The following is a 26,439-nucleotide window of genomic DNA, read 5'->3' as shown; positions in this document are numbered from 1 at the left end:
CCATTTTTAATCAAGAATTTATTGAAAGACAAGGGAATTCCTTACTGCTGTATTGGCAGGTGCGACTGTGAAAAATAAGTGAACCACCAGCATAAAGCTGTTCCTACCCATGTTCCTTTGGCCCTGAAGGGCTGGGGGTTAGGACGGGTATTTTCCCCCCACTTCTAACTTCCGTAGTTTGGTACTGCAGTCAGTCATGGGAGACTCTGGGCTACTTTTAAATCCAAAAACATGTTTCCTTACAAGTACTGACCCTGGTGGTCTTGTGCAGGCCTAATACAGTTTCTTGCCATCAAAATTAATAGCGCACACTACATGTTCTCAGGGAATTGTGTTAATGGACTTTTACAGGACTTTGAACAAAGCTGAGGAAGAAAACCACTCATGAATGTGTGCTGAGTTGTTTTTTTTTTTTTAAAACGTTTCATTTTTTTAAATGAAAGCATCATAGCGAATTGTAAGAAAGGTCACAAAATCAAAACATTTGCCATGGGTCACAAAGATGGTACCTATTCATTGCAGCAGAGAAAGGTGAACAGTCAGAGAAAGGTACTCAGGAGGGGTAATGGCTTGGGGGATACTAGTCTGGCCCACCGGTATTTTATTTCGTTTGTATTTTTGTCATTGAGCAGTTGTGTGGGAAGCTGCTTATGATGTGTGGGAAGTCACCTTCTTGGAGGGACGGCTACGTACATGTGATGGATCTTCCTTCTGGGATGATGGAAAAGTTGTTTCTGGTAGTGTGTTGGCTTTTCCCCATCAAGTGTGTTCAGAGGTGTTTCCTGTCTGAATTACTGGTTTTCATCACAAACTGGGAGAGGTAAGTTGTGTACATGGCGGGGTGGTGGTGGTGATGTCTTCAGAGTAAAGAAAAAGGGGGGTTCTCTCTTAAGAAGCGTGAAAAATGAGCAGTTGTGGTGTTTGCTCCTTCCGCAGCTCTGTGTTTTGCAGTTCCACTTCTGTGGGTTGGGGTGGGAGCGTGTAGCCCATCTCCAGGCCTTTCCTTTCCAGCTGCTGCGGCTGAGTTGTGCCGGCAGTGGGGCTGTCCCAAGGCGCAGGGGCCAGCCCCTCCTCACCCCCCCAATAATTATTTGTCTTTCAGAATTCTCCCTTATAGTCCTTATGTGCTTCTCCAGCTGCAGCAGGGTGGATACCCGCTCAGGCAGTTTTTCCAGTGCACTTTGTGTAATACACAATTCCATATGGACATTGGGGCTTTTTTTATCAGAAAACATTTGCATTTTAGTAAAGTGAATTGTACTTGAAGTAACAGCTGTGCTCAGTGACAGACCTTCAATGCCCAGGGGCTGTGTTCAGCGTGGCTTTCCATAACTAGAGGACAGAACGCTGTCAGAAATGCTCTCCCTTTTCTAAGCAGCTATTTCACACAGCTTTAGTTCCTGGGTTTTGGGATAGGCTCAAGAAATGGAAAGGTTGGGTTTTTTTCTCTAAAACTAAACCTGGTAGAAATTTACATTAAGAAAAGTTGTAGCTGTCTCTGTTATTTGCAGAATAGCTCTTTATTATACACAAATACTTAGTAACACTTGAATGAACAATTTAATCATTTATGGTAAAAAGACTCATTTATTTGAAGATAATCTTGATTTGACACCATTAAGGACAGGAACTGCACAGTGTCTTAGACTGGTACACTATTAGAATTATTCATGGTTTTAAAGGTGGTATTACAAAAAGTTAATGGAAAGGTTTTCTGAATCTGCTACACTTTCAACAACCTCTTTAATCCATGGGATGTAGTTGGATACCCTGGTGTATACACCGTATTTTCCTCTTTCAGCACAGCCCTCGCCCCAGCTTACAATGCCCAGGAGAAACCAGGTGTTGTGGTAAGGCACTGTGAAGGGGCCACCGCTGTCCCCTTTGCAGGCATCTGCACCGGCCGTGTGGTAACCTGCGCAGAACATGTTGTCGGTGACGAGCCTGTCTGTTGACCGCTGGCAGGTCTCCATGTTCACGATGGGCAGCTGGACTTTCATGAGGAAGCGCAGAGTCGAGCCTCTGGTGTGAGTGACACCCCACCCGCTTACCGTCCCTATCCTTCCTTCTTCAGAGAGCAGGGTGGCCAGGCTGGGGCTTGGAAGGCAGATGGGAATTACATACTCGTTAAAAACAACCTCGCTGCTCAAGTACAACAAGGCGATGTCGCTGTTGTAGTCGTTTGAATCGTAATGTGGATGCGTCCAGCTCCGTTCCACACCAATCTTCTGCTCTTTGAATTCTCTTCGGTATTTGTCAAAGTCTCCTGCAGTCACGACAAGTTAACGTGTTAAGCAGAGCGGAGGGAGCCTAGAAGGCTGTTTCTGTTCCTGTCACACAGGAGGGACAGTGAATTGACGCAACCCAAACAAATAAACGATGCTCTGTAACAACAATCTCTTAAGCTGCAGGTGTGATCCTGCTGCTGTGCCCTTTAGGGGCAAACCAAAGCTGTTGACTGGGTGAATAGATATTACAGAGACTATGGCTTCCGCGATAAGGACTGTACCATAAATAATGTCAATATGCCTTTTAGTAACCACTGCATTTCAAGCAGTTTGTCAAAGCTTCCATGGGACGTGGTGGTCTGCCCCTCAGGAACAGGAGATGAGCATTAAGATGCCGTCATGGATAAGGCTGAAGAATTGTTTCCTGCCTGTTACCTAGTGCTGTATCCCATCTGCTCCTCTAGCGTGTCTCTTTTTCTGGAGGTTTCAAGCACGAAGCCTTGTGCATGACTGTGTTTATTGCAGCATTCCTGCTGCAAGGGGCTCCAGTTCCTGCTGTGGTTGCCGGTGCTGTGGCACAGGACGAGGGAGGGGGACTTTCTGCTCTGAGGCACTTGCAGGCAGCACAGCAGGGAACTCAAGGCTGATTAAAAAACAAAACCAGCTTGAGAGCAGACCGTGACCCACGGGCATCCTTCCTTTGGAGGTGTACCCTGAGGTGTGCCCGGTCTCCACGCACAATGAGTTTGCCAAAATGGGCAACAGAAAAAGGTAAATATGTGCCTTGGGCTCCCGGGTTCCCTGAAACCACAGGGTACAGCTGGAGCCGCTTCGCACTTAACGTGCTGCAAAGAAAATTCAGCGTTCTGTCAACCCGAGTCAGGCCAGCCGTGTCTGGCTGTTTCTCAGCCACACCTTACTGTGTTCATGTACAACGCAAACCGCATGTTAAGCAAGAGATCTATAAGAGATTTAAGGTATCATATGTATGATATGATACCTATATCATACATATAGATTACATATATATGTATGTATAAACAACATACAACTTACACTCACCTACGGTCACGTGGTGGGGCCTGACGAGATCCAGGCAGTGAGCAGCAGTGACCACCCAGCGACTGCTGATTAAACTCCCTCCACAGAAGCCAATATCTTTACTATTCCGGATCAAAACCTGTATGAAAAATGAGGAAGAAAGTGTGCCCTGCATTGTGGAAGGTATGGATGCGTGCTGGCAGTTTCTCGTTGGTTGGTTGCAGGCTCTGGATCTTGAAAATAACGTTTCTGGCAGTAACAGCTACAGTGCACCAAGCAAAGATGATTATGTTAAAACAGTAACAAAATGATTGCACATCTGTGACACTGGAGCAGAGAATTATGTTGAATTAAGCTTGACGAAATAAATAGGCTGAGAGCTACGGTAACCGGCATTCTTCCAAGGAAACAAATACAATGGTGATTTTTCATGTGGCTTAACAAATTTTTTGGGGGTGGGGAAGAAGAGTAACACAAGGTGTGTTTCTCTGGCACTTTGGTTAAAAAAGAAGAGTGCAGTGCTGGTCTACACGTTCAGCCTACCCTTTTTCCACCTGTAAAATACATCCTGATGTGTGGAATGGGATAAATCTTTTTCTGTGACAGCAATAAAACAGACTGACATATCTTGAGGTTTTTTAGCTCAGTCTGTTCACTTTCTGTGCACAAGCCCATAAACAAGAACAGCACACTGATAAAACAGAGACAATACAAATAAGTGAAAATGAGTAACAGGTAAGGAGACACAGAACAAAAAGCCTAAACCCATGAGTAAACAACCCAAAAGAGAGTAGAAATAAATGCTTCAGGGAGACTCCCCTACTTGCCACATGCCACTCGCCCTCCCACTTGAGCCCTCTCAGGTTTATCTTCCTTATGGTACCACGTATGAAGAGCCCGCCAGTCCTAAGGAAGGGTCTCACTTGGTCACAGAAAATTTCTGTGAAAAATACCACCAGCCCTTCCAAAAGGAGGCAGAAGCACAGCTTTCACCGAGAACACTCAGAAACAAGGAACCTGACTAACAGAGCAGGAGAAGATCGGATCGATGTAGTTAACAGAGAAAGTGTTATGCTGAGATCTGGAAAGCGCATCCACGGAGGCTGGGGAAGGGATGATAAATGGGGCACGTAAGATACGCATCATCAAAAAGACCTGCAGCAGCTACACGTGGCTGGATTGCTCTAGACCTGAAAAAAACCCTTTATAATGGCTTGATGATCTCTGCTCCAGCTGGAACCGGTGACGATAAAGCAAGCATTTAGGTGTGGTATTTATGGCCAGACTGGAGGAAAAGTATTACCTGCCAGGGGCAATGTCCACGCTGACAAAGAGTTCCTCCCGTCACCCTGGCGTCCTGGTGCTCTGGAGTGGAGCTGACGGTCAGCTGGACATGCTGAGGCCTGTCTGAAACGTTTCCCCCGTGGCTGCTCTGGCTGAGCCCACTGGGCACGCTGTGGGCGCTCCCCGTTCTGTTCCGCCCAGCAGCATCTTCCACCATTTCTCCCTGCCTTGCCGCGGCCGTGCTCTGCCAGGCAGGGCCCTGGGGCTCACTGGTCACCTCCGCTGCCCCGGGGTGCTCGGGGACACCCCCCTCCTGCCCAGCAGCACTGTCCCCCGGCCACTTCTGGGTCACAGGGTCCACCAGTGTCTTGTTCCAGCTGGAAACATCTCCTGCGGCTTCAGTTTGTCCAGCATCACCCTCCATGTGCATGCTCTGCCCAAAGGCATCCTTTAAGGTCTCATTTTCCCCAAAAGCACTTTGTACCAGCTCCGTTTGCCTAACTGTGCCCTCTCTGCTCTCATTCCACTTGGCCGTGTCACCCCCGTGCTCGCCCAGTCCCCTCGGGAGCCTGTTCTGCCCCAGCCGCCACTCCAGAGCCTGCCTGGCTTTGATCAGGCCACACGGAAACGGTGCTGGATGAAGGAAACACAGAAACAAGGACTGGAGTTCAGGGCACACGGTATCAGACTCCAACACAAAAGTCCAAGAGAACCTCCCGTAAGAGCCCAGGAAAACTCTTGACACCCCCATGTCAGGCTCCACCTTGGCCACCCCCTGACCCAGGCGCGCAGAGCTGATTGTGAGGGACACGGCGGGCCTGTTCGGAGCCACAGGCACCCGCCATGGCTGGTGGCTCCTGGAGCCCAGGGGCTCCCAGCACTGCCCAGTGTGCTGCCTTCAGGAGGGGGCCCGCACCCAGCGCTCCCTTGTGATGGGGCCGTAACACACAATTCTAAAGACGCCCGTCCTGTCCCCTCGCCTGCCAGCGCTGCGGTTCAGCTTCGTAACTCGGCTCGGCTGACCTAAGCCTGGGCTGCTGTTCGCAGGAACCGCCCCGCGGGCTGCTCCTTCACCCAGCGCGGGCTGACAGGGGCACTGGGCAGAGACACACTGCCTGGAGAAGGACCTTAACATTTCAAACCCATATAAACAAAACGTTATACATAAGAATAAGAAAACCCCATTATTATTAATTATTATCATCATCATTATAATTTTCATTATTATTATCATCATTATTGTTGTTAAATATATTATAATAAAATATATATAATATATATCACATACATTCATATGCACTATATAGAAAAATATATAAATTTATAAAAATATTTTAAAAATTTAAAAATATTAAAAAATATTTTAAAAGCATGATATATAAAAATATATAAATTAAATATATCGTTGTAATATTATCATTTATTCTATATTTATTTTATAAACATTATAGTTGTAGTATTATTTATTCATTATATATTTTATTTTTATTATATTTATGTATTCTTATATATTATACATTATGTAAAATATATATTATATATTTAATAATGATAATTATGATGATGATAATATAATACAATAGTAGTAGTAGAAGTAATAATTATTATAATAATAATTATAATAATAATAAAAAAGGATTGTTTTCATACACGAAGCGCAAGCCGCAGTAGCTACAGCCTGCGTAGCTCTTCTGCAGCCAGCGATGAGGAAGAGCCGGTGCCTGCGAACGTGCTCTTCCCTCGAGCCAGAGCCGAGCGGACTGTGCTTTACCTGCCTGCGTGCATCTCTTCCCGTCCTCGTGCAGGGTGTAATCCTTGGCGCAGGAACACGCCACCTGCAAGGCGCTGCTGCTCTCCCTGCAGTACTGCCAGCACCCTCCGTTCTTGTACCAGCATTCCAGCTTCTCTGGGATGGGAATGCACAGGGAAGAACGCGGTTATTGCCACGCGCCGGCCGCGGCGCAGCGCACAGCTTCCAGCGCTGTTGTTATTCTAGCTTTATTATACGGAAGAAAGGAGGGAAAAAAATCTGCTGAAATCTTGCAGGGAAACAGAAGGAACCACCTCTTCCAGTTCCAGAAAACCATGCAAATTTGCAGCAAAGCAACCACGTTGCCTATGTCTGTCGCGGTTCTACCATGTTCTTCTTTGCCAGCTTTGCCTTGAGGCCACAGCTGGGCTCCAGGCCTTTCTGCCCGGAGAGCAGGGACAAGAAAATGCCTGGAAGAGCAAACACCCCAAAATGCATCCATTTTTCATCCATCTGCACACCTTTTCTATCACAACAGGTATAAAGTACCAGGCATTCTGGCAGGGGCCAAGTCTGCTAGGAATTGACTGAAGTTTTTATATCGTTGTTATATTAACAAACAAAGAAACAAAAAAAATCATGTTTAATTGCTTCACTGTAAAAAGAAAAGGTTGACAAAAGTGCTTGGGGAAAAAAAAAATACTTATGATTCACAGTTCCCGTGTCAGTTTGACTTTTGCTGTAATTTCACACCCCAGTCACTTGCAAACTGGATACAGTACTTCAGAGGACCAAAAATCTGGTAAGAATCAGGCAGCTTTTCTAATTAATCTTTCATCATTCATATATTACAACATAAATACAATTGATTTTTTGGTTTGCTTGAAGCTCTGGTTAATTTGTTTGATGCATTTACTCAACAAAATTAAAAAGAGAACAGGACCTCACCACACAAAATCCGCAGTGCAGGAGACTTGTTATCACCCTGGAGTGACCCCATCCTTTCCGGGAGGGGGGGATGGGAGGCTGCCAGGTGTCTCCCTCAGGATTTGCACAGCTGAGTGCAGGAACCCACAACTCAGCTTCTGCATGGCAGGGGGTGGTGCTGCCCTCCCTGCCCCACTGCAGTGCCGCGCTCACACCTGGGTCCCCTCCCCAGGGTGGCCGTGCCCCAGCGCGCCACGCAAAAAGTTTTTTAATGCAAGGACTGATCTAACGTAAGAATCTTAAACAACCGGCCAGTTCTGTACCAGACAGGTGAGGTCACCACCCACAACCTCAGCGAGAAGCCTGTGCAGAGGTTCCACTCAAGTATCAGAGGAGCAAATTCCAGCCTTAATCCTCCCCTGACAGGGATGTCGGTGTGTCTGCTCCCGTACTCACCTCTTTCACAGTTGTCTCCTCCAAATTTTGGGGGGCAGATGCAGAAGTAATTGTAGTGTCTTATTTTGCAGACTCCACCATTGTTACAGGGGTTTGTGCTACACGGATTTAAACCTAGGAAGAAGAAACAAGGCACAGTGTAACAGCAGGAGTTCAGAGAAGCCTGGCTTTGAACTGCCACACTTCGTACCCAGAAGGGACACAAGAAATGCCTTTTTAAAAAACTCCTTTTTTACCTACCTTTGTAATTAAACCAAAACTCCATCTGCAAGAAGAAATCACAAATGAAGGAAACAGTCAATCAGTGGCCATATTGGGTACTGAAGATAGAAAACTTTTTTTTTTTTTTTAACAGCGCATGTAAATGAACACTTTGATTAGGATTGTCTGAGCAGATCTGATCACCACGCAGCAGCTTGGTTTCCCTTGGGTCAGAGACCAGCCACAGAGCACAGAAACTGGATGTTGGTGGGACAAAAATTAGTGTGAAAGCTTAGATCCATAAATGCTCCAGCCAGGAAAAGGTCTGTGGCATCAGCCTAGGAGCTTCAAGTGACACCCCCGCCCCACGCCACCCCGTGTAGTGCCAACAGTCCTCAGCACCAGCTGCTTCACTGCAAAGAGCCATTTCTACCGCGCTGCTCCACCTGCTAAGGAAGACGTCGCCTCAGCAGCACTGGCTGGGTACAGGAGAACTTGGGCACCTCTGTTCAACAGGGCAGCTCAGGCTCCTGCCTCTGCACAGGGTGCCCGGGGGGATGCCCACGGCCCTGCCTCCCCGGGGGATGCCCAGGGCCCTGCTTCCCCGGGGGGACACTGTTGAGCCCTGGGAACCATGTGCTCCCCCTCTGCATTTGGAGGGGTCTGATCAAGCAAGCGGCCTCTGAAAATGTCAGCACCATGTTGCTGGATTGAGGCTCTCTGAGAAATAGGGTTTGGATACTTTTAAGGAATTGTGTTTAACGTTTACATAATGAACTGAGCACCTGGTCAGAAAGCGAAATCTCACAGGTGCTGTGAGTGACCCATCCTGACTACAGCTGCAGAACCCATAGGCACACGTCAGAGCCACACTAGCTCACCATTAATTTCCTCTACTTTTCCCAAAATAAAGCGTCTCACCGTTTTCTCCTGCGAATGGAAGATCTCCTTAGCCTCCTCAAACGAACACTTTTCCTCACTGCATTCTCTCTCCAAGTTCCCTGGACGAATCTCTTCCAGAAAATAGTTAGCACGTTTATGGACTTTCAGCACCTCGTGTGCTTCGTCTTTTCTCAAAAACACTAGAGAAAACAAACAAAAAAAAGGAACATTGATACTGGAAGACAACAAAGGGGCATCGTTCCAGTCACAGCCACGCATTCTTTCAGTTGAGCAAACAATATAAAGAAGGGCAGCAAGAATCTATGTAAACAGCCCAAAGGAAAATAAAATTAGTCTATGTTCCAACAAAAGACACCAGTAATTTAAGCTTTCTGTTAGTGGATCAAAAGCCCCACTACCAAGACTTTCAGGTTAGTGCAGCAATTAATTTTTATTCCAGAGTACTGCAGCTGTTTCTTTGGAAGCGGGTGGTATTTTTCTGCCTAACCACCCCAATCCCCAGCTGTTAGCTGCCTGGCCGTGTGTGCATGTGGAAAGCAAGGTGAGAGGGGTTTGGTTTGTATTTGGTGCCAGCTTAGTCAGATACTCAGTGATGGAGACCCAGTGCTTCCCAGGTCCACAACAGGACAGGCACTGCTCCGTCACTGGAAGACATATATAAAGTGTCAGATCTGTACTTATGTTTAGCTCATCTCAACTTTGCTTCGCTAAGCTATTTCCCCTCCTCCCGCAATGTCTTAAAAGCTATTGCTGCCAGTAAATGAGGGGAGGAGTGGCCAGAAGGGATGTGGCAGGAGGGTCCTCCCCACACACCCCCTTGCTGCGCCACAGCAAGTCTTTGCTCTGGCACCTCCAGCTGAAGCACTATGCTCCCAGGGCTTTCCAGCCAGGATGCTCCCAAGGAAAATGAGGGCCCGCTCAGCCCTCCTGGATGTGCTGATACCACGTGCCATCGCTGTTCAGAGAAGATGGAGGGCTTTGCCGTTGTGTTCAATCTGCAGAAGCCTGGCCCTATATCCAAAAGCCATCTGACAGATTGGAAACCTGCTGCCAAGAAGCATCCTAAGAAGAAAGCTCGGTGCGTAATCCTGGCAAAGCTCACTGAACTTCACACAGCAGCTGACTTACCCACTGCTCTCTCTCCCTAACCATGACTCAGTGTCCTACACAAGTCAAAACCCTCTGACAAAGAATCCAGTTCTGGAGATGGACCATAAAGACACACATTTCTTTGCAGTTGCAGGATCAGTGTCCATTAGCGATGACTGAAAATCTAGAATAATACCAAACTGCTTCATTTCTAGGCAGTTAGAAGGAGCCCACAGTAGAAAAACAACGCTTGGCTGAGAAAATCTTTGGACAGATCTTGCTGCCTGGTAACAGGGAAAATGCCTTTCACTTCATCAGTGACACAGCCCTTCACCACCCCTTGAGTTCTGGGGTCACCTTTAAAGGATTTACCTATTGTGAGTAGGTACCCCGCACAGGGGTTGCAAACGTACGCCTGCTGCAAAGCCCTCTGGTTTGCAGGTACCACTTCTATTTCTGCTCTTCCTCCCCTGCAAGGACAGCCACAGTGATTACCGAGCTCCTGCCTGTTCTAAAGCTCTCGGAAGCCATTTCCAAACCTTGCATAGTTGTTGTAGAAAAATCAACATGAGGCCTGAGAACACATGTTCAAAGAGCCTAATTTTAGCTTCCCAAATTGGAAAACTTTGCCATACAAAAATAATTCAAGTTTTGGGTTCAGTGTCACAAGCAGAATACTTTTCAACAGGACAGGGTCTAAGCTGAAAGCTAAGAAGGGCTGATTTCTCTTGGAAAACCATATATGAATATTCCATTTTTTTTCTCGTGCATTTCGAGAACTGCTTCTTGAACCCACAGGACTTTGTCTTCAGGAGAGGAACATGTCTCAGTTTAAATACCAAGATTGCCACAATAAGACAATTAAGTTAAAGCTGTAATTCAGAAGTACCTACCTGAATATGGAAATGGACAGCTGCTGCTGATGGAGCACATCAGTAGGAGAAACATCAGGAGTGAGGAATTGCTCTCCATGTCAGCGAGCACCCAGAACGCTCTGACCTCCCGCTGCTTCCTTTCCGAGGGAAAAGAAGGATGTAATGGGTATATTGCCACAGAGCCAAAGGTGAATTAGTCTGCAAAAATGACGAAGAAGTAGAAGCAAGACGGCGACAGAAGGGGCTAAGAAAGCAAATTCCAGCCGGTTCATTTTGCTCTGATGTCAGCCGTTTGCCCGAGCCACACGGGTGCCGCACGCTGCAGCAGGGATCCCGTCTGCAAGGCAACCTGCAGAGCGCAACCTGCTGCAGCACGCAGTGCAGGTCTGACCCGAAGCCCATAGAAATAATATAAAAAGCTGTGGTGACCCTGGGAGGCGTGGATCCGGCCCTGGCTGAGCAGGAACCAGTCCCAGCGGCAGCCTTGGGGCGCACAGGATCCCAGGCTGGGCGCTGAGCCGCGCACGGGTAACGGAGCAGCCGCTGTGCAGTCACTGAGGGTCTTGTCAAGTAAGACCATCACGCAAACCCCACTGGGGAACATCCACCGCTTACCTGGCAGTAACGGTTAAAAGGCAGAAATCTGTATTTCTTCATATTACCTTCCCAGGCTAAATATTTTACCAGGATCCAACAGCACATACCTCTTTGCTACCTGTATAATTTTTCCAAAAAACACAGGATGCAGAATGTGTTCACTTTACACGGAACCATGCACTAATACTCACCTTTTTCTTATATTTTTTTAGGTTTGAGAGGTTTGGATGTACCCCAGGAACAGCCATGAGGTCAAGGGGTTGATCATTAACCAGTCACAAATATTGACAGAGGAAAGACAACCTTCTGGATTCTATGAAACACGTGAAATCCAAAAGAGGAATAAAAATCACGTGTCTGTTTCCACACATATACACACACGTGTGCATTTAAAAAAAAAAATTCCTTAAAAACATCTTCCAACAGTAATAGCCACTTCTTTGTGACAAATTGTCAGGAAAATCTGGAATGTTTAAGAGAAGATTTCTGACACTCCATCATCTTTCAGTCGGTAAGACCAACCGATTGGCAAAATTCACGAGCTGCTCTGCAAACGTCGGTTGAAACGTGCAGAGCTGTGGCTGTGCAGGAGGACTCACCGCAGCCACCTGCGGGAAGGCAGACAGTGCCCTGCAGCAGTCACAGCTGTGTACTGACATTATGATTTCTGCCTTTAATTAGACCCATGTTTTACTGGCTTTGAAACACAACAGTGTTTTTTCCTGGGAATTCAACGACCAGCAATGCCAGCCGTTTCAGAAGCACGTATCCTTGGGGCAGGCCCTGGTTGGAAGGCTGCTGTCCAAAGTGGTGTTCTTTCACATTCCTTGCTCCTTAAATCCAGTCCCAAAGAAAAAAGGAGGGCAGGGGGGAACAAAAGAGAAAAAGAGCAGTGACAGCGGGCGACACAGAGCGAGCTGACAGTACTTGTCAGTCTTAGCTCACCCCCAACATGGAGCCCTTACCCTGCTGCGTCTGCAACGCCTGAATTAACCTCAGCGCTTGCTTAATAAGCAGGTAAGCAGCCTGTAAGTCAGCAAGACTAAGTCCACACGTTTAAGAGGTATTACACCTCTCTGTTGACACCATATGAAATTTCTTACAAATCCTAATACGATTTTGTTGTACCGGAGGTGTTTTCCATTTAACAATCTCATCGCAAGAGCAGACTGAAGTTCTTCACTGATCCAAAAATGGGTCCAAATCCTGATTGAGATGCTGGAAACATGCATCACTATGGCAGGGTTAGTGGGCTTTTTTCTACAAGATTAATTCTGTTTAGCAGGCTTAAGTGCTAAGAATAAAAACAAGTATAAATTGTGATATTAAACTTCATTTTGACTATTAATGCTTCCTATGAACTTACTGGTGCTATCTATCTCTAATTTATTTACTGATATACACACATGCATACAGATACAGATCAGACATACACACACATTTATCAGGAAGTATTAGCAATGCCAATATAGCCCACAGCTGACTGCATTCACTAGAACAGGAATGAACAAGTGTTTGCTTAGCTTGCTAATTAGACCTTAATAACCAGAATAAAACACAGAATGCCTACTGACCTTTAAGAAAGGTTGGGGTGGTGGTAGTGGTGTTAAAATCAGGCATTGAGTGTGCAAAGAATAGAAAATAGGGAGCAGCTGTAGTGACCTGCTGGGTCAACTTCATCTGTGAGCACTGGAGCAAGGTGCGATGAGTGGACGCAGGGATGGTATTAAAATTTCATGGTGTTGAAGAAGAATTGTCCAAGTTCAGAGCAAACCAAAACAGCTACTGTGGATAATACGTTAAGAGTAAAGCAGAAATGACAGAACTGTATCACTACGGTGACTGATAAAACACTTTTCTCTGTCCCCTCCTGCCCCCCACCCCAACCAATTCCGTCATTTTGCACAGATTGAGTCGTCTGACCACCGACTACCTTATTTTCTGCAATGCCATACTGCCTCTCAGCTGAACTGGTTATCATTTCTTGCCTGTAAGGTCTAGGTAGAACCATGCTACAAATAAACAACATAACCTGGAAACTAACCAATGTAAAAAAGAAAAACAACCAAGTAACCCCCCCACCCCCCAGATATCAAGGAAAACAGCACACAAGGTTAACACATACTCAATATTTAATACTGAAGATCTGGCAGTACATTACACCGCGTACTGCCACTAGCACTTAGCCATAATATTCCAGACTCTCGGGATCACGATCAACCCTTCCAAGATGCTGACATCTTATCTATGTGCTGCTGGATCCACTCAAGGTACTGACTAACTTTGGTGTAGACCCCAAATTTCTCCTTTCTCCCACAGCCTTCGCCCCAGCTCACAAGTCCTACCAAAAACCAAGTGTCCTTATATTTAGTGATCATAGGGCCTCCGCTGTCCCCGCTGCAGGAATCCTGTTTGTCCTCTAAGCTCCCAGCGCACAGCATGTTGTCCGAGATGGCGAAACTCATCGCCCGGGCACACTCATTCCGGGCAACCATGGGGATCTGAATGTAACTGAGGAAAGTCGAATAATTGTTTTTAACATCGCTCGTGCTGCCCCAGCCAGTTACCACCATCTGGTTCCCGCTTCTCATCAGCTCCTGTTCTGCCAGCTCGCGGGTGGGAAGGCAGATAGGGAGCGCGTATTTGTTATACAGCACGGGCTCGGCCAGGTGCAGCATGGCTATGTCGTTATCGGAGGTCTCCTTGGTGTAATTTTCGTGGGCCACGCATTTATCAACCCAAATGGTTTGCTCATCTTCCTCAGTACGGAGACGGTGGTATTTACCTGGAAGAGCAAACAAGAAGATGACGGATGCTACGGAGCTTTCCTTCATCTTGAACACCAAAGCACCTGGATTGATTTTGGGCTGTACGTCACGTTGTTAATTCCCTCTTAATACAGACATTTGTTCATTTTCTGTTATAGGTTAACAGTGCTCTTACTGGAGCTGATGGACTCCTAATGCCCTACTGTAATTCATTACTTTTGTAATGTAATTCATTACTAACAATATTAGTAATAACTAATGGACAAATCTGTAAAATGTCCATAATCACCTGAATCAGGAACACACACAGCACTCAATGAGTTCGCACCCAACAGCTACGGCCATCGGGTGAGAAACGGAGGCGCCCTGCGGTGTTCCCGTTACAGCTGGCTTGTGCAACGGGAGGGCTCCTCGAGGGGAGAACAACCTGCTTGGAGTCCGCGGTAAAAGCAGGGCGAGCAAGCACACAGTGCAGCAAGACATGCACAACGGCGTGGGAGCTTTGTGCTGCACAACCAGGGCCTGGACGACTGAACTCCAGGATTTACAAGATCCAGATGACTGACGGCAAGGCTAATCCCTTCTGAAATCTCGCATCTGTATTTTAAGGAATTTTTGACTACTTAAAACTTCTCGGTTGTTATTTGAGCTGCATGATCACAGCTACTTTGTGGGCCCAGCAGTTATGGAACAGTAAGCAGGAAAAGCTGGAAAGGGCCAGAAAGGCGAGAACAAGTTGTGATATGGTGGGAAAAGAGAGCGGGGCAGCTCTCCCTGCAAGGCTGGAGAGGCAGCGCCCCACGAGTCGTTAGCGGTGGCTGCCACATTTCTGAAGGTGCAGTCGGTTAATTTAAGCTCCAGATCCAGGCCTCCTTCAGTAGGTGCTTGACAAAACTTCTGCCGAGAGCTGCGCACGGCGCACACGCGAGCTGCAGGCAGGCCTGCGGGACAGGCTGCCCCCTGCCCACGCGGCGTGTGCCCACGGCAGCTTGGCTTCACTGCAGGTGACCTCAAGTTGCTCTTCATCACCACCTTTTCAGATGTGTGCTTCACACATCTTGCAAATTTGGCCCTGTCCCGTCGTGTCCCCCCAGCTAAATTGTGCCTTCTTTCAGTTTTATTTGAATCCCCGCAGATACAAGCCCTACAGTCAAGTTACTCTGACCCTGCGTGACCGAGGTCTTCTGAAGTCACTTGCTCCAGCGTAACTCCCCTCTGCTCCAGCCTGTCCATGAGGTACTGCAGCTCTTTGGGTCTGTTTTTGGTTTTTTTTTTCTGTAAGGAGTCAATATCTCCAAAGCGTAGGGGTTTTATGATCCACAGTCATTCCAGAAATAGATTCTCAAAAGACTCTTTAATTCTAGCTTTGGATCTTGGACTTCCAGACCAAATATTTCTGAGTGTCTCCCCTTGCTCTGCTGCAGACAGCCGATGGACATCCCGTATGTGGCCACAGCAGACGGCTGGAATTGCTCTGATTGGCACCTGTATTAAGTAGTACCAGAGCCTGAAGGACTTGCATTTATCAAGCCACCACTCAAAAATCTTTTTTCTTTTCTTCTATCCTGACCCCTCTTCTTTGAGGCGCTGTGTCTGTGGCACCTTGGAGCAGGTTTCCTTCCTACCCACTCTGCAGCCGCTGCAGCGGGGGCTGACGGGCAGGTATGGGCGGGGGGTTATTCCTGTCTTCACAGATACAAAACTCTGGTTTAGGCCTCAGAAATAACTCTGAACTCGAACACCGTCAGATCCCCTCCGAGGAAGGCAGTTCAGCTGTGCAGGAGCACACTTTCTGCTAGGCGTCACATGCCCCGCACGCAAGCACGGCTACGAACGCTCTGCACCCAGCCAGCCACGAACAAGCAGGTGACAGCTTTTGCATCAGTGCTACGGCACCAGCAGCTCCCCCAGCCCAGAAGACCTTTTTGACTTCTGGTCACCGATACCTCCTTTCTCAGTTCAGTTACCCACCCCAAGAGTTTAAAATTCCAGGAGTTCTATCCACACCTGGAGGTACTGAACCCAGAGGCTGGGTGAAATGCATTTGGTTCCTTCTACGCAATAAGAAGCATCATAATCTTGCTGCTGGCAGAATAACATTAGCTATGAAGATCTACATAAACAAGAAAGTGAGAGACGTTCTCTGAAGGGACACACAGTATTTTGAATGGGATCCTTACATTCACCCGTCTGCTGTTTTCTTGGATCTCTGAACACACTTCTGGATGCTCTTAAGCTGGAGATGCAGGAACAAGAGCCACAAACAGGAAAATTCAGTTGTTCTCAAATCCATCTTCCAAAACCTCAGCTACTCTGAGACCTGACTCTTCATTTCAGTCATGAAAAGGCCACGTCAGTCCTGCTACAAGATGACCCCCCAGGCTCCTGAGTGCAAACCCAGCCTGAGCTTCCTCTCCAGTTTTGCCCCCCTGGATGGCAAGCAGAGAGCTGCAGTGGGACAAGTCCGGAGCAGTGCTGGGTGTCCCAGCCTGGCAGAGGCACGTCGAGGATCAGATCTGTAGGCTCAGCATGAACATCTCTGCCACTGCCAGGGAGCGCACACCTGCCCCCCACCATGTCTCCATTCAAAACTCTGTTCCACATATCTCACTAAACATCTCTAGGGTTTAGGGCTCAAACAACATCATATTTTTACTAAACTTTTTTGTTGTGTGCTAAGGTGCATATTAAATACCTCCTAGACAACCTATTCCTACAACCAAGAAGGTCTTTTGTCTTCATAAACTGCTAGTCTTTCTCCTGAGATTATAAACCTTGGGAATGAAACAGTTATAATTAATAAACACAAGGACAGACTTTTTTTTCCATACCAAGTCTTACTTTGAGCCCCTCTTCTGCCTCAGTGCAGTGTGCCGCTGTTAGGACCCAAGATGGATGGATGAGAACACCCCCACACAGAAATCTCCCTTTGCTATTTTGCAGCATAATCTGAAATAAACAACAACAAAACAAAAAAAAAGAGAGAGAGAGGGAGGTCTGACACTGCATGGAGCACGTCTCCAAAACATTGTACACATTCTTCCTTCTGGTTGCAAAACACCCAGGTGCGTCTAGCACCAAAGCATGCCACATTCATTGAAGGCAAAGCTCTACACTGGGACAAAAACACTCTGTGGGACACCTGCAGGAAAGTTTTGAATATTCTTCTTGCATGAGGGCTGGCTTCATCCAAATCAGCATGGGATGATGCTAGTCACTGTAAAGAAGCACTTTGGTACTTGAAAGCTTTGAAACACAGAGCTCAAATGAGGGGATTATTCCTGTGTCCGTGCCACGCCAGAGACAGTGTGTCATCTCAGGCTGCAACTCACACTATGGTGTAACACGGCCTTTAATGTCAAAAAGAACCAGGTCCTCATTCCATGCATTCACTAGTCCCACCATAAGCTCTGCACCGTCTCCCCTCTCTCTGCGATGTCCCAGTCTGCTCTGTAAAGCTATGGTGTATTTTGCTGATTACATCTGCTAAATTGAGTTTATGACAGCTGAGGCTTATAAGCACCGATCCATGCGGAGAGGGGGAGACTATTAGCTCGTACTCCCACCAAAAGGCTGTTACAGCAGCAGGAGCACACATCAAGCACCAGGAGCATGCATCGCAGGGATCGAGCGGCCTTTCCCTGGATGGAGCAACAGAGTCAGTAAGTGTCACCACTACCCTCTCTCTTGACATTGCTGGCAAGGTAAGGTAAAAACCTGGCAACAGTGACAAGGTCAAGAGTCCTAACAGATAATAAACCATTTTTCCCTGTTACTCCAACTTTTGGGTTGCTTTTGAAGAAGCTAAGGAAATCTTAGCTTCACGTGGCACCACCATTAGTACACAGGAGCCTTTGTGGAGCAGCCAGGCACACAGAAAAAAATAGTTTGGGAAAAGCCTGAACTATTTGTGGTGAAAAAAAATTCTTCTCCTTACCTGCCATGGGCTGCCTCCCCTTCTTCCTGCTTTTCCCTCAATGAGCCGAATATTGAATCCTACTTCGGGTTCAACGTAGTCCATTTTCACTCTTCCACAGGGGAACTCCACTACAGGAGATGCAGAGAAGTTAACTAGCAAAGACCAGGTCACCCAATACAAAACCTCTTTCTAAAGCATTCCCTCCGTCCTAGGCGATACTGCTCAGTGGCTTCATGGAAGTCCCTCAGCACTCAGCAGAGGAGGCAGTTTCCTGATCCCCCTGTATGTCTCCAGGAGGCAAACACAGGTTAAAGGCTGTAAAGTGCATATGGAACTGGGAAACGCAGGCACAGCATTACTCTGCATGGAATGGATGTTTTGAAGAGCGCACTGCAGACAATTCTCCCGTAACATTCTCTTACTTCATATCTGAATAATCCTCTGTCAAACCTGCACTATGAACACCCTCCTCTTACCTACAGGCTTGCAGTTGGTATGGTCATCCTTCAGCTGATAGCCAGAGGCACATCTGCACGAGCGGCACCGGTTGGCAGGGTCATCCCTGCAGAAATGTTCACATCCTCCATTATCGACGGAACAGTTGGTGTATTTGACCTCTGTGGAAAACACGAACAGCAAGAGAGACGTGAGAAGCTGGAAAGCCACAGGGTCACAGGAAGGTAAAGTGGCAAAATGACATCGTAATTCCAGTGAGCAACAGCTGGCAACGGGTTTGGGATGACAGTTGTGGGCACTCAGCCCTGAGACAGCAAACAGACCCCGGTCCAGAATAAGGCAGGGGGGAGGTGGAGAAAACAGATTACTGTCAGGGCGGGTAGACTGGAGAACAGAAAATTCACTGTCATTGAGTGCCAAGTATTGATGCCACATGACATATGTGCTCATCCCTAAACACGCTATCCAGCTTTTGTCCAAGGAAGAAACTGTCACAGTAAAGACAATCAAATATTTGCAGTGGGTTGTTTTTCCCCTACCATAATTCCTGTGCTGATGGTTCTAAAGTACCTGAAACCCCTGCTTTACGGAATTATTTCCAGCGTTTTTGTATAATTAACATATCTCAGATCTCCAAACTTCTCCCATGGTAACACAAAGTTCATTTTGCTTTAGGTAAATGCAGATAATCCTTTTACCACATCACGAAGCGAAAGAGAAATGACATTAGTAAAGACAGCGAGTACACCGAGCAATGACAACAGTGTCAACCCCTACCTATTACACAGAGCTCCCTGGCACACAGAATGTTATTTTTTAGTGGATTAAAGGCAGCATTACCATAATTGCACAAAACCCCCTCCCAGCCTTTGTTACAGATGCAGGAAAATTCTCCAATATTGTCCTTGCAGATCCCATTGGCACAAGGCTGCGGGTCACACTGATCTCCATCTGAAACAGAGGCGAGAAAACTCAGTCCCCGAACCACGCAGAGCTCACAGACCGAGCAGTAACAGGAACAGACCCTCCCCGGATTGCCAAGCATCACCCACGGCTTCTGCCACCAAACGGTGGTACCTCCGTGGTGCCAGCCCAGAGGCAAAGGCATTTGTTCGGGTTCTGAATCGCAGCGGCAGGGTGAGCGGAGTGGGCAGAAGGGGAAGAAAGAGCAAAACCCGAGGCAGACAGGGCAGAGGCAGATCGCTGCGGGAGTGAAGAGCAGGGCTGGGGCTCCTCTTTGGACCATATCAGGTGGGGTTAGAGCATCAGAGAGCACTTTTGACCAGTGCCTTAGCTCTGGGGAGATGACTGATGATGGGCACAGATGCACTTTGAGTTTTTTGGGAAGGCTGCTGTATGATGGAACAGGAACACATTCCCTGCACACCCCATACAGGAGAGAATGAGCGTTTGAATGGGTATGCGATACATGGCAGCAGGGAGGCTGACTACCAGTTACTCTTGAGGAAACACAGAGAAGTGACTGGGAAAGTCTTTTACTTACCTACATACTTGGTCCAAAAATTTCGCTGTGGAGAAACAAAACTTACATTAAGGCCAGAAGCAGACTTTTAACAAGTGAGGGATTTAAAGCCTATCATGGTCTCATTCAACAGAGCACAGCACCCCAGTCAGCAGCTCTGGTCTCATTCTTCTTGACAGTGTAGTGACTGGCATTGCACACCAATACAACTGGCCAACCCATTCATTCATCTATTGCCTGTACTCAGCACAGATCCCCCTGCCCAACCTGCAGACCCTCCAGTACCACAACCCCTCAAAATCCCCACAGCTGCTGATTTCTTATCACTTACTGCCTGCAAGTCACCTGTGTGGCTGAGCGCACAACTCATTTGTGTCCAGTTAGACCAACGTGGGCACTGTGGAGACAGACCCCACTGCACACCGGGGTCTGAGGGACAGCAAGGACTGGTTCATCCCGTGTGGCAAGCCTACTCTGCTTAACAGAGTCAGAAAAAGTCCAAGTCAACACAACAACCGGGTGTGGAAAGGGGCAGGAATCGGTGATGTTGACAATACAGGCAGCATCCAATTGAAAATAAAAGGTTTGGAAAATGAGAGAGAACCCAGTGGTTAGAGAAGGGTTCGTCAGGCACAGGTGGGAGACTGGGGAGATACAGCGGGAGGCAGCCAGGGCTGGCGAATGGACAGCCGAGGGCAAAGGACTGGAAGGACTGGTAACAACCCAGTGGCAGCAAGAACAGCCAGTGGGGTCAAGCAGGGACCGGGATTACCTGGCGGGGACCTAAACCCCACAGTTAGGTCAGGTGGGACGTGCGTGAGCAGCCAAGTTTTGTGGCCCATATAGGAGGTAATTAGACAACCACTGTAACGCAAGGATGCTCAATACCATGCCTACACCTTAGGAGTCAGGAGAGATGCATGTTCAGTGCTGGATTCAATGCCCTGGATTGCAATACTTGAAGAAAACAAACGATAATGGTTCAGTCCCACGTTCATCCTTACAAGAACAACTTACTGTTGCTTCCTTGGTTTCAAATATCTCACTGGCCTCCTCAAATTCACACCGCTCTTCCATGCACTCACGCTCCACAGAGCCCGGTTTGAGTTCCTCCAGGAAAGAGTTTGCCCGCTTCTGGATTTTCAGGACTTGGTTTGCATCTTCATTGCTGTAAAATACTGGAAGCAAAAAATGTGAAAACACAAGCAGGGAAAAAAGAGCTGGCTGAAAAGTGGTGGTGGACCTTCTCAAGGGACACATGGCAATGCAACAGCTCGTCTCTCGCACAGCAAGAGCACCTGCCCTGGAAGCCAGGGGCTGTCAGTGCTGCGCTGCAGCAGCAAGCCCCAGCCTCTGCTTGCAGTGCTCAGGCAGCTTGTAGGGCTCAGGAGGGCTGTGACCAGGCAGACATCGCGGCCCAGCACTGTCAACCTCTCCTAGAGGAATTCAAACCCCCCTAAGGGGAACGATTGCAGAGTGAATCCAGAACAACTTGCTCCCTGGGACTGACAGAGGAGCGAGCAACACACTTGTAGCAACTGGAAAAGGGTGAACGGTATCTCTGAAAACTTACTTGAGGTACAGACTGGTGAAGAGCAGGCGGCCAGCAGCACCCCTACAGTGACGAGCTTCCACATACTGCAGCAGGAGCCACCTAGAGCAGAGAAGGCAGGTGTGAAGGGAGCGCGCTGCAGGGCTGCTGCACGACCCCCCGCTGCAGGCGACGTGTGCGGGCAGCTCAGCTAGCTCCTTCCCTTGGTTTTCCCAGAGCAGCTCCCTCGCTGAATGCTGTGTGGTGCCGTGACTGACTCCAAAGCACTGTCCGTGAGGCCCTGCAGCTGGTTTGCCTTTCAGCCACCAGCAGCTCTCCCAGAACACTTCTCGCCTGCCCCGCCATCCTCCCGTCGCCACCAGGCATTTCTGACAAGCTTTATGCTTCATTAAAGCAAGCTGTACTTTGAAATCCCAAAGGATACAATACTTTTGAAGCACTTACTGCTTTATTCAGTATGAATCAGCGTGATCTATTCTTCCGCCATGAGCTCTGCTGGAACTTAGTTAATCCGTAACTTCAGATATTGACTCTTTGGAGTGACATGAAGTGCTTTCTTTCCAGTCATTAAACAAACAGTGCTTAGAGGGAGCTTCACAATTTACCTGCATGCAGTAGAGAAGTGAAACAGCTGAGGCATCCACCCTGCCTTTTTCAAAATGTTTTTTGGTTGTGGGGGGTTTTTTGTGTGTTTTTTTTTTTCTTTTTACTTTCTGGCAAGTAGAATTGATTGTATTTATTCTGTAAGCACAACCACTCAGTGCTGATGTCTCTTGAGAGATCCTACCACACTTTCACAACATGCAATCACCTGAAAGGGACAATTAAAGAGCCCTCCGACTTTACTTTCTCATCAAAGGTTCCACCACAGAACAGCCCAACCACCGGCTCTCCCAGCCAGGAGCAGGCAGTGCCTGCCCATCAGCTGCCTGCTACGAGGAGGCAGGGCAAGTAGCTTGCACCAGCATGCTGTGTCTTTTGGTGTGCTGGATGAGCTCATCAGCACCAAATCGATTGAATTTTGAATATGAAACACTTTAGACAAAACCCACAATCCTTTTCAGAAGTTTACTTGCATTGGAGATGATAGGAAGCAATGCTTCCCCCTTATCTGAAAGCATCTGTGCAGTGGCAGCTCTGTGAGCCGCAGAGCATGCGACATCTTCATGCAGGTTACCTGTGTGACCATGAGTCCTCAGGGCTCCACCGGAGAAGGTGCCAGCAGGTGTCAGGAAAAGGTGGGCCTCCCCAGGATCTCAGCACGTGTCCAGTGACACAGTTTAGGAGAGCTCCGATAGCTTATAAACCTGTTCCTTGGCCATGGACTTTCTTGCAAACAAGTTTTCTTTAAACGAAAGCTTCAAAGTTCATTCATCTGGGGCTTGTGCTAAAAATAAATAATAAATTGTGGCATCCAAAATCATAGCTGGGGAAGATGTGTGCACTGCGAAGCTCTACTGATGGATTCTTTATCCTCCTTCAGCCATTCAGCAAAACATCTTCAGCTGAGATTAATGATAACAGATGTTCGCTGAAAATAAAGTTTATGAAACATACCTGAAGGCAGGAACCACAAAATAGGAAAACTAAAAAGAAAGAAATGTAGTACCATATATGCCACATATTACTTATAATATTTGTAGCTGACCTGGCTATCTAGAAAGTGTGCTTTGCTACCACATGCGTACATGGTTTTGAATACGGTTTTGTTTCTATGACTTGGTATAGGATGGCCATTCAGGACACACACATCAACACCAATGTGTCAGCCTCCTAAAAAACTTTTTTTTTTTTTTTTAAACCTGTACTGATACACTGATACTCAGAAAGACTGAATTTAATTCTTCATCATTCCTTGTGTTCTGGGAGCTTCATAGTCCTGCTTTCCCACTTCTCTTGCTACTACAGTGCAGAAATATGTATGTTAAAAGCCAGCATTTGGCCTCTGAGGTAAGAATAAAACTCCAGGTGCAGGGGGCTGAAGAGAAGCTGCTCCAGGATGCTTCAAGATCTGCCTGGTTTTGCATGCCAGGAAACCATTTCAATCCAACAGTCACAGTGCTGGGCTCGCTACTTTCTAGTTCCCCCTTCATTAAAAGAATAATGCTTTATCTGAGAAGGGCTAGAAGAGAGTAAAGAGGAGAAAAAAGAGGCTCCAGATAACTTTAATTAACACTACAGAGAGTTCAGATTCACAGTGTGTTATGAACAGGCATTAAAAATCAAAGAAATCACCTCCCTGAAGTAAGAAAGTATCATGGATCTTTCAAATTTCCCAGCTTAAAGATACCTGCCCTCGCAGCCTGAAAGGGAAGAGCACACCAGGCTGCACACTTCGCTCTTCTTGTTTCCCCTGTGGATAAAAAAAGCCAAATGCTTTGGGTTTGCATCTTCTACAAGAAAGCTTCTGGAACACTTTCAAATGTCTTCTCAGCCTTTAGCTTCTTAGCCAAGAGTGCCGAATCACTCCTCTCGCATTTTTCCAAGTTGAAATTTTAATTTAAAATGTGAATTTCCATAAATTAAATAAATTAGATGTAAATTTTGATAGACAGGGGAACTGAGACAGCAAAGCCACAAGGTCTCAAAATCACAGCCCTTCAGCCATCAGTCTTGTGTTGCATCCATCAGTTCTTCCTACTGCTCCTTAACACCTTTTAATTTATAACGAATTTGAATAACTCCCAGAGCAGTAAAAGCACTACGCCTCCTGCCTACAGGCACAGCGGAGCCTCTCCCTGCCAGAGCGCTGCCAAGGTCCCCCCCTCATCCTGGGTACTGATTTCTTCCAAGCCTTGCAATGTTCTGTGAATCATCCGGCCCCTGAACCATCTGCAATGAGACTGTAACTCCAGACAGGCGTTCAGAGGGGAAAGACGGGCTGACTGACACACAGCACCAGGCAAGCCAGGCCGCCCTCGCTTCCCTAGGAAACCAAGCTGAAAGATCTGTCTCCTCGAGCTGCTGCTTCTTCAGAGAAAAGGGCCTTGGAGGCCCAGGCTTTGCACAGCCCGCAGAGCTGCCAGGCCAGCAGACCCACCGCTCCGTGGGGAGCCCACGGGCACGTCCTCGGCAGGCTGCAGGGGGTCCGGCCCACGGCCCAGGAGCAAAGGGAGCTGCTCTGCGCTGCTGCCACGGCCTGCCCGCAGCCTGGCACTGGCCTGGCAGGAGGCCTGAGGCCGCCCCCTGCCCTGCGCCCCCGAGGGAACACCAAAGGCCACAACTGACCGGCACTTTTACCCTGAAGCCAACAGGAGCGGGGTGTCCTTTAGGTCATAGTGCCAAGTGCCCCAGCTCTTCCCTTCTGGTGAAGGCAAAGATGCAATGCTTCCCAGGGTGTCTGGTGAGCCAGCAAATAACGGAACTCCCGTGGCAGAAGTTGCTAGAGAACTGATGTGTATCTTTCAGCTGCTACTACCATGAAAAGTCACTTCCCACCATCTCAGAACCTTTTCGTCCTGCTCACATGAGAATTAAACACGCAGAGCTGCTCAGGATCCAGCAGGTGGGTGCACAGTTACTCATCGCACGTGGCTCTGAGGCTGTTCCACAGGCACGGGAGGACCGAGCTGCTTCCTACCGGTGTTCCCACTGCTGCCCGTGCAGTGGGAGCAGACCTCCTCCACTTCCCAACTCACGGTTTACACTACACTAAAAACCCCAAACACATAAATACCCTAACCCAACGCCACTTAGGACAAGGGAAACAGCAGCATAATACATTAAGAAAAAAACAACAACAAACCATTGGTACTTCAAGATCTTTACAGCACACCTTCCTCCCAAGATCTGTCAAGTAGTTATCGATAAAACCAAGGGGGAGGCAGCCCTGAGCAGGTGGTCTGACATCCTAGTAATGACACAACAAGAGGAGCCAAGAGTTTCTTGCTATTGGCTTCTGCCACATAAATAAAAAGAAGATAAAAATTAATTACCTGTATCAGCGTGGGTGTATCTTCTGTCTCTCTGCTGCTTCTTTTTTGCGTGTTTTCTGTAGTACTACTTAATGCAGGGCCTGACACTCAGGGTTGGTACGTGTGTGAGCTAATGCAACCATTTTTCTTTTCTCCTTGTTACTGCTCTAGGTAACTAACGTTTTAATGATCAATTTTACCATTTTCATCTTGCAACAGTATATAACATTCTACCGTTTCTTACATTCCCATCACACAAACTATTCTCTCCACACTTAACTATCAAATACAAAGGTCTTTTTCACATAGAAAATACTCACGGGCATTATAAGTTACTTTCCATTTACTTTGCAGCAGTACTATGGCTCTCTCTGATCATCCCCTCAGTTTATCTACCGGAAGTTTCTTGTCAGCATCTTATGAACACATCAATCTGTACAGATGGAAGAGAAAGCTCATCACAATCTGCTGATTCAAACGTCTCCCCAATCTTTTAGTTTCAAGTTTACAGGTCTCATTTTATGGCAGTTAATTTCAACATTTCATGAGAAAATTCTTTTCTCCCACATATTTATAAGTGCAATTTCACTTATCCCAGCTAGCATATATATTTCCTGCAACAAACCGAACGCACAGAGGCCGAAGCGGAGTAGAGAAACAGCTGTTCCCCTCTCACCATGGCACTGCACCAACACCACCAGGAAGATGTGGTCACACTGTACCACCTGAGGAGAGCTCTACAAGCACATGGAGGTAACTAACAAGTACCCTGCTGAGTTTCTGAGCGTCTGCCCATCCAGCTGTGGGTTTGCAGACAGTGGAGCTATGATCAGGATGAGAAGCAGCAGAACCACTGTGTTTAAAACATTTCTTACTTTGTTCACTGCAGAGATATAGCTAATAAACTACATAATGTCTTCTACTCCGTGCCAATTAAGCCAAGATGAAGAAATGCTACAAAACTAATCTACAACAATCACATTTACGACGTCACTC

General features: G+C 47.3%; 2 protein-coding genes across 4 annotated transcripts in view; both read right to left on the bottom strand.

Moving 5' to 3' along the window:
* Nucleotides 1–1,501: 1,501 nt before the first annotated feature.
* PROC (protein C, inactivator of coagulation factors Va and VIIIa) lies at nt 1,502–22,104 on the bottom strand. Its single transcript, XM_040613548.1, has 18 exons — nt 21,974–22,104; nt 21,551–21,631; nt 20,995–21,155; nt 19,999–20,023; nt 19,335–19,445; nt 18,515–18,655; nt 18,057–18,166; nt 16,951–17,068; nt 13,570–14,136; nt 11,018–11,329; nt 10,773–10,892; nt 8,809–8,969; nt 7,927–7,951; nt 7,687–7,800; nt 6,325–6,459; nt 4,573–5,186; nt 3,291–3,408; nt 1,502–2,266 (listed from the first exon to the last, which is right to left on the bottom strand). Exons 2-18 carry the CDS (start codon nt 21,612–21,614, stop codon nt 1,689–1,691), a joined length of 3,474 nt encoding a protein of 1,157 aa, XP_040469482.1. The 5' UTR covers nt 21,615–21,631; nt 21,974–22,104; the 3' UTR covers nt 1,502–1,688.
* Nucleotides 22,105–22,807: 703 nt separating this feature from the next.
* The window catches only part of DGKD (diacylglycerol kinase delta), a 66,129-nt gene continuing 62,497 nt past the window's right edge, over nt 22,808–26,439 (bottom strand). The window contains exons 31-32 of one of the 3 annotated variants that reach the window (XR_005830660.1): nt 25,764–25,876; nt 22,808–23,060 (exon numbers count right to left, since the gene is read on the bottom strand). The gene's annotated coding sequence lies outside the window, so the exon portion shown is untranslated. Of the gene's footprint in view, nt 25,877–26,439 lie in introns of all 3 variants that reach the window. The other 2 variants (XR_005830661.1, XR_005830659.1) reach the window with 2 other exon arrangements.

Source organism: Falco naumanni, chromosome 13 (genome assembly GCF_017639655.2).
Source record: "Falco naumanni isolate bFalNau1 chromosome 13, bFalNau1.pat, whole genome shotgun sequence".
Taxonomy (NCBI): Eukaryota; Metazoa; Chordata; class Aves; order Falconiformes; family Falconidae; genus Falco; species Falco naumanni.
This window is presented reverse-complemented; position numbering and strand designations above follow the sequence as displayed.

Bases quoted from the DNA above. Each gene is read 5' to 3' on its own strand.
- PROC (XM_040613548.1), bottom strand. From the start codon at position 21,614: ATGTGGAAGCTCGTCACTGTAGGGGTGCTGCTGGCCGCCTGCTCTTCA. The intron at 21,156-21,550 runs GTAAGTTTTCAG...TTTTGCTTCCAG, and splicing joins TTCACCAGTCTGTACCTCAA to TATTTTACAGCAATGAAGAT. The intron at 14,137-16,950 runs GTATGGAAAAAA...TTGCTCTTCCAG, and splicing joins GGGGCTCAAAGTAAGACTTG to GTAAATACCACCGTCTCCGT.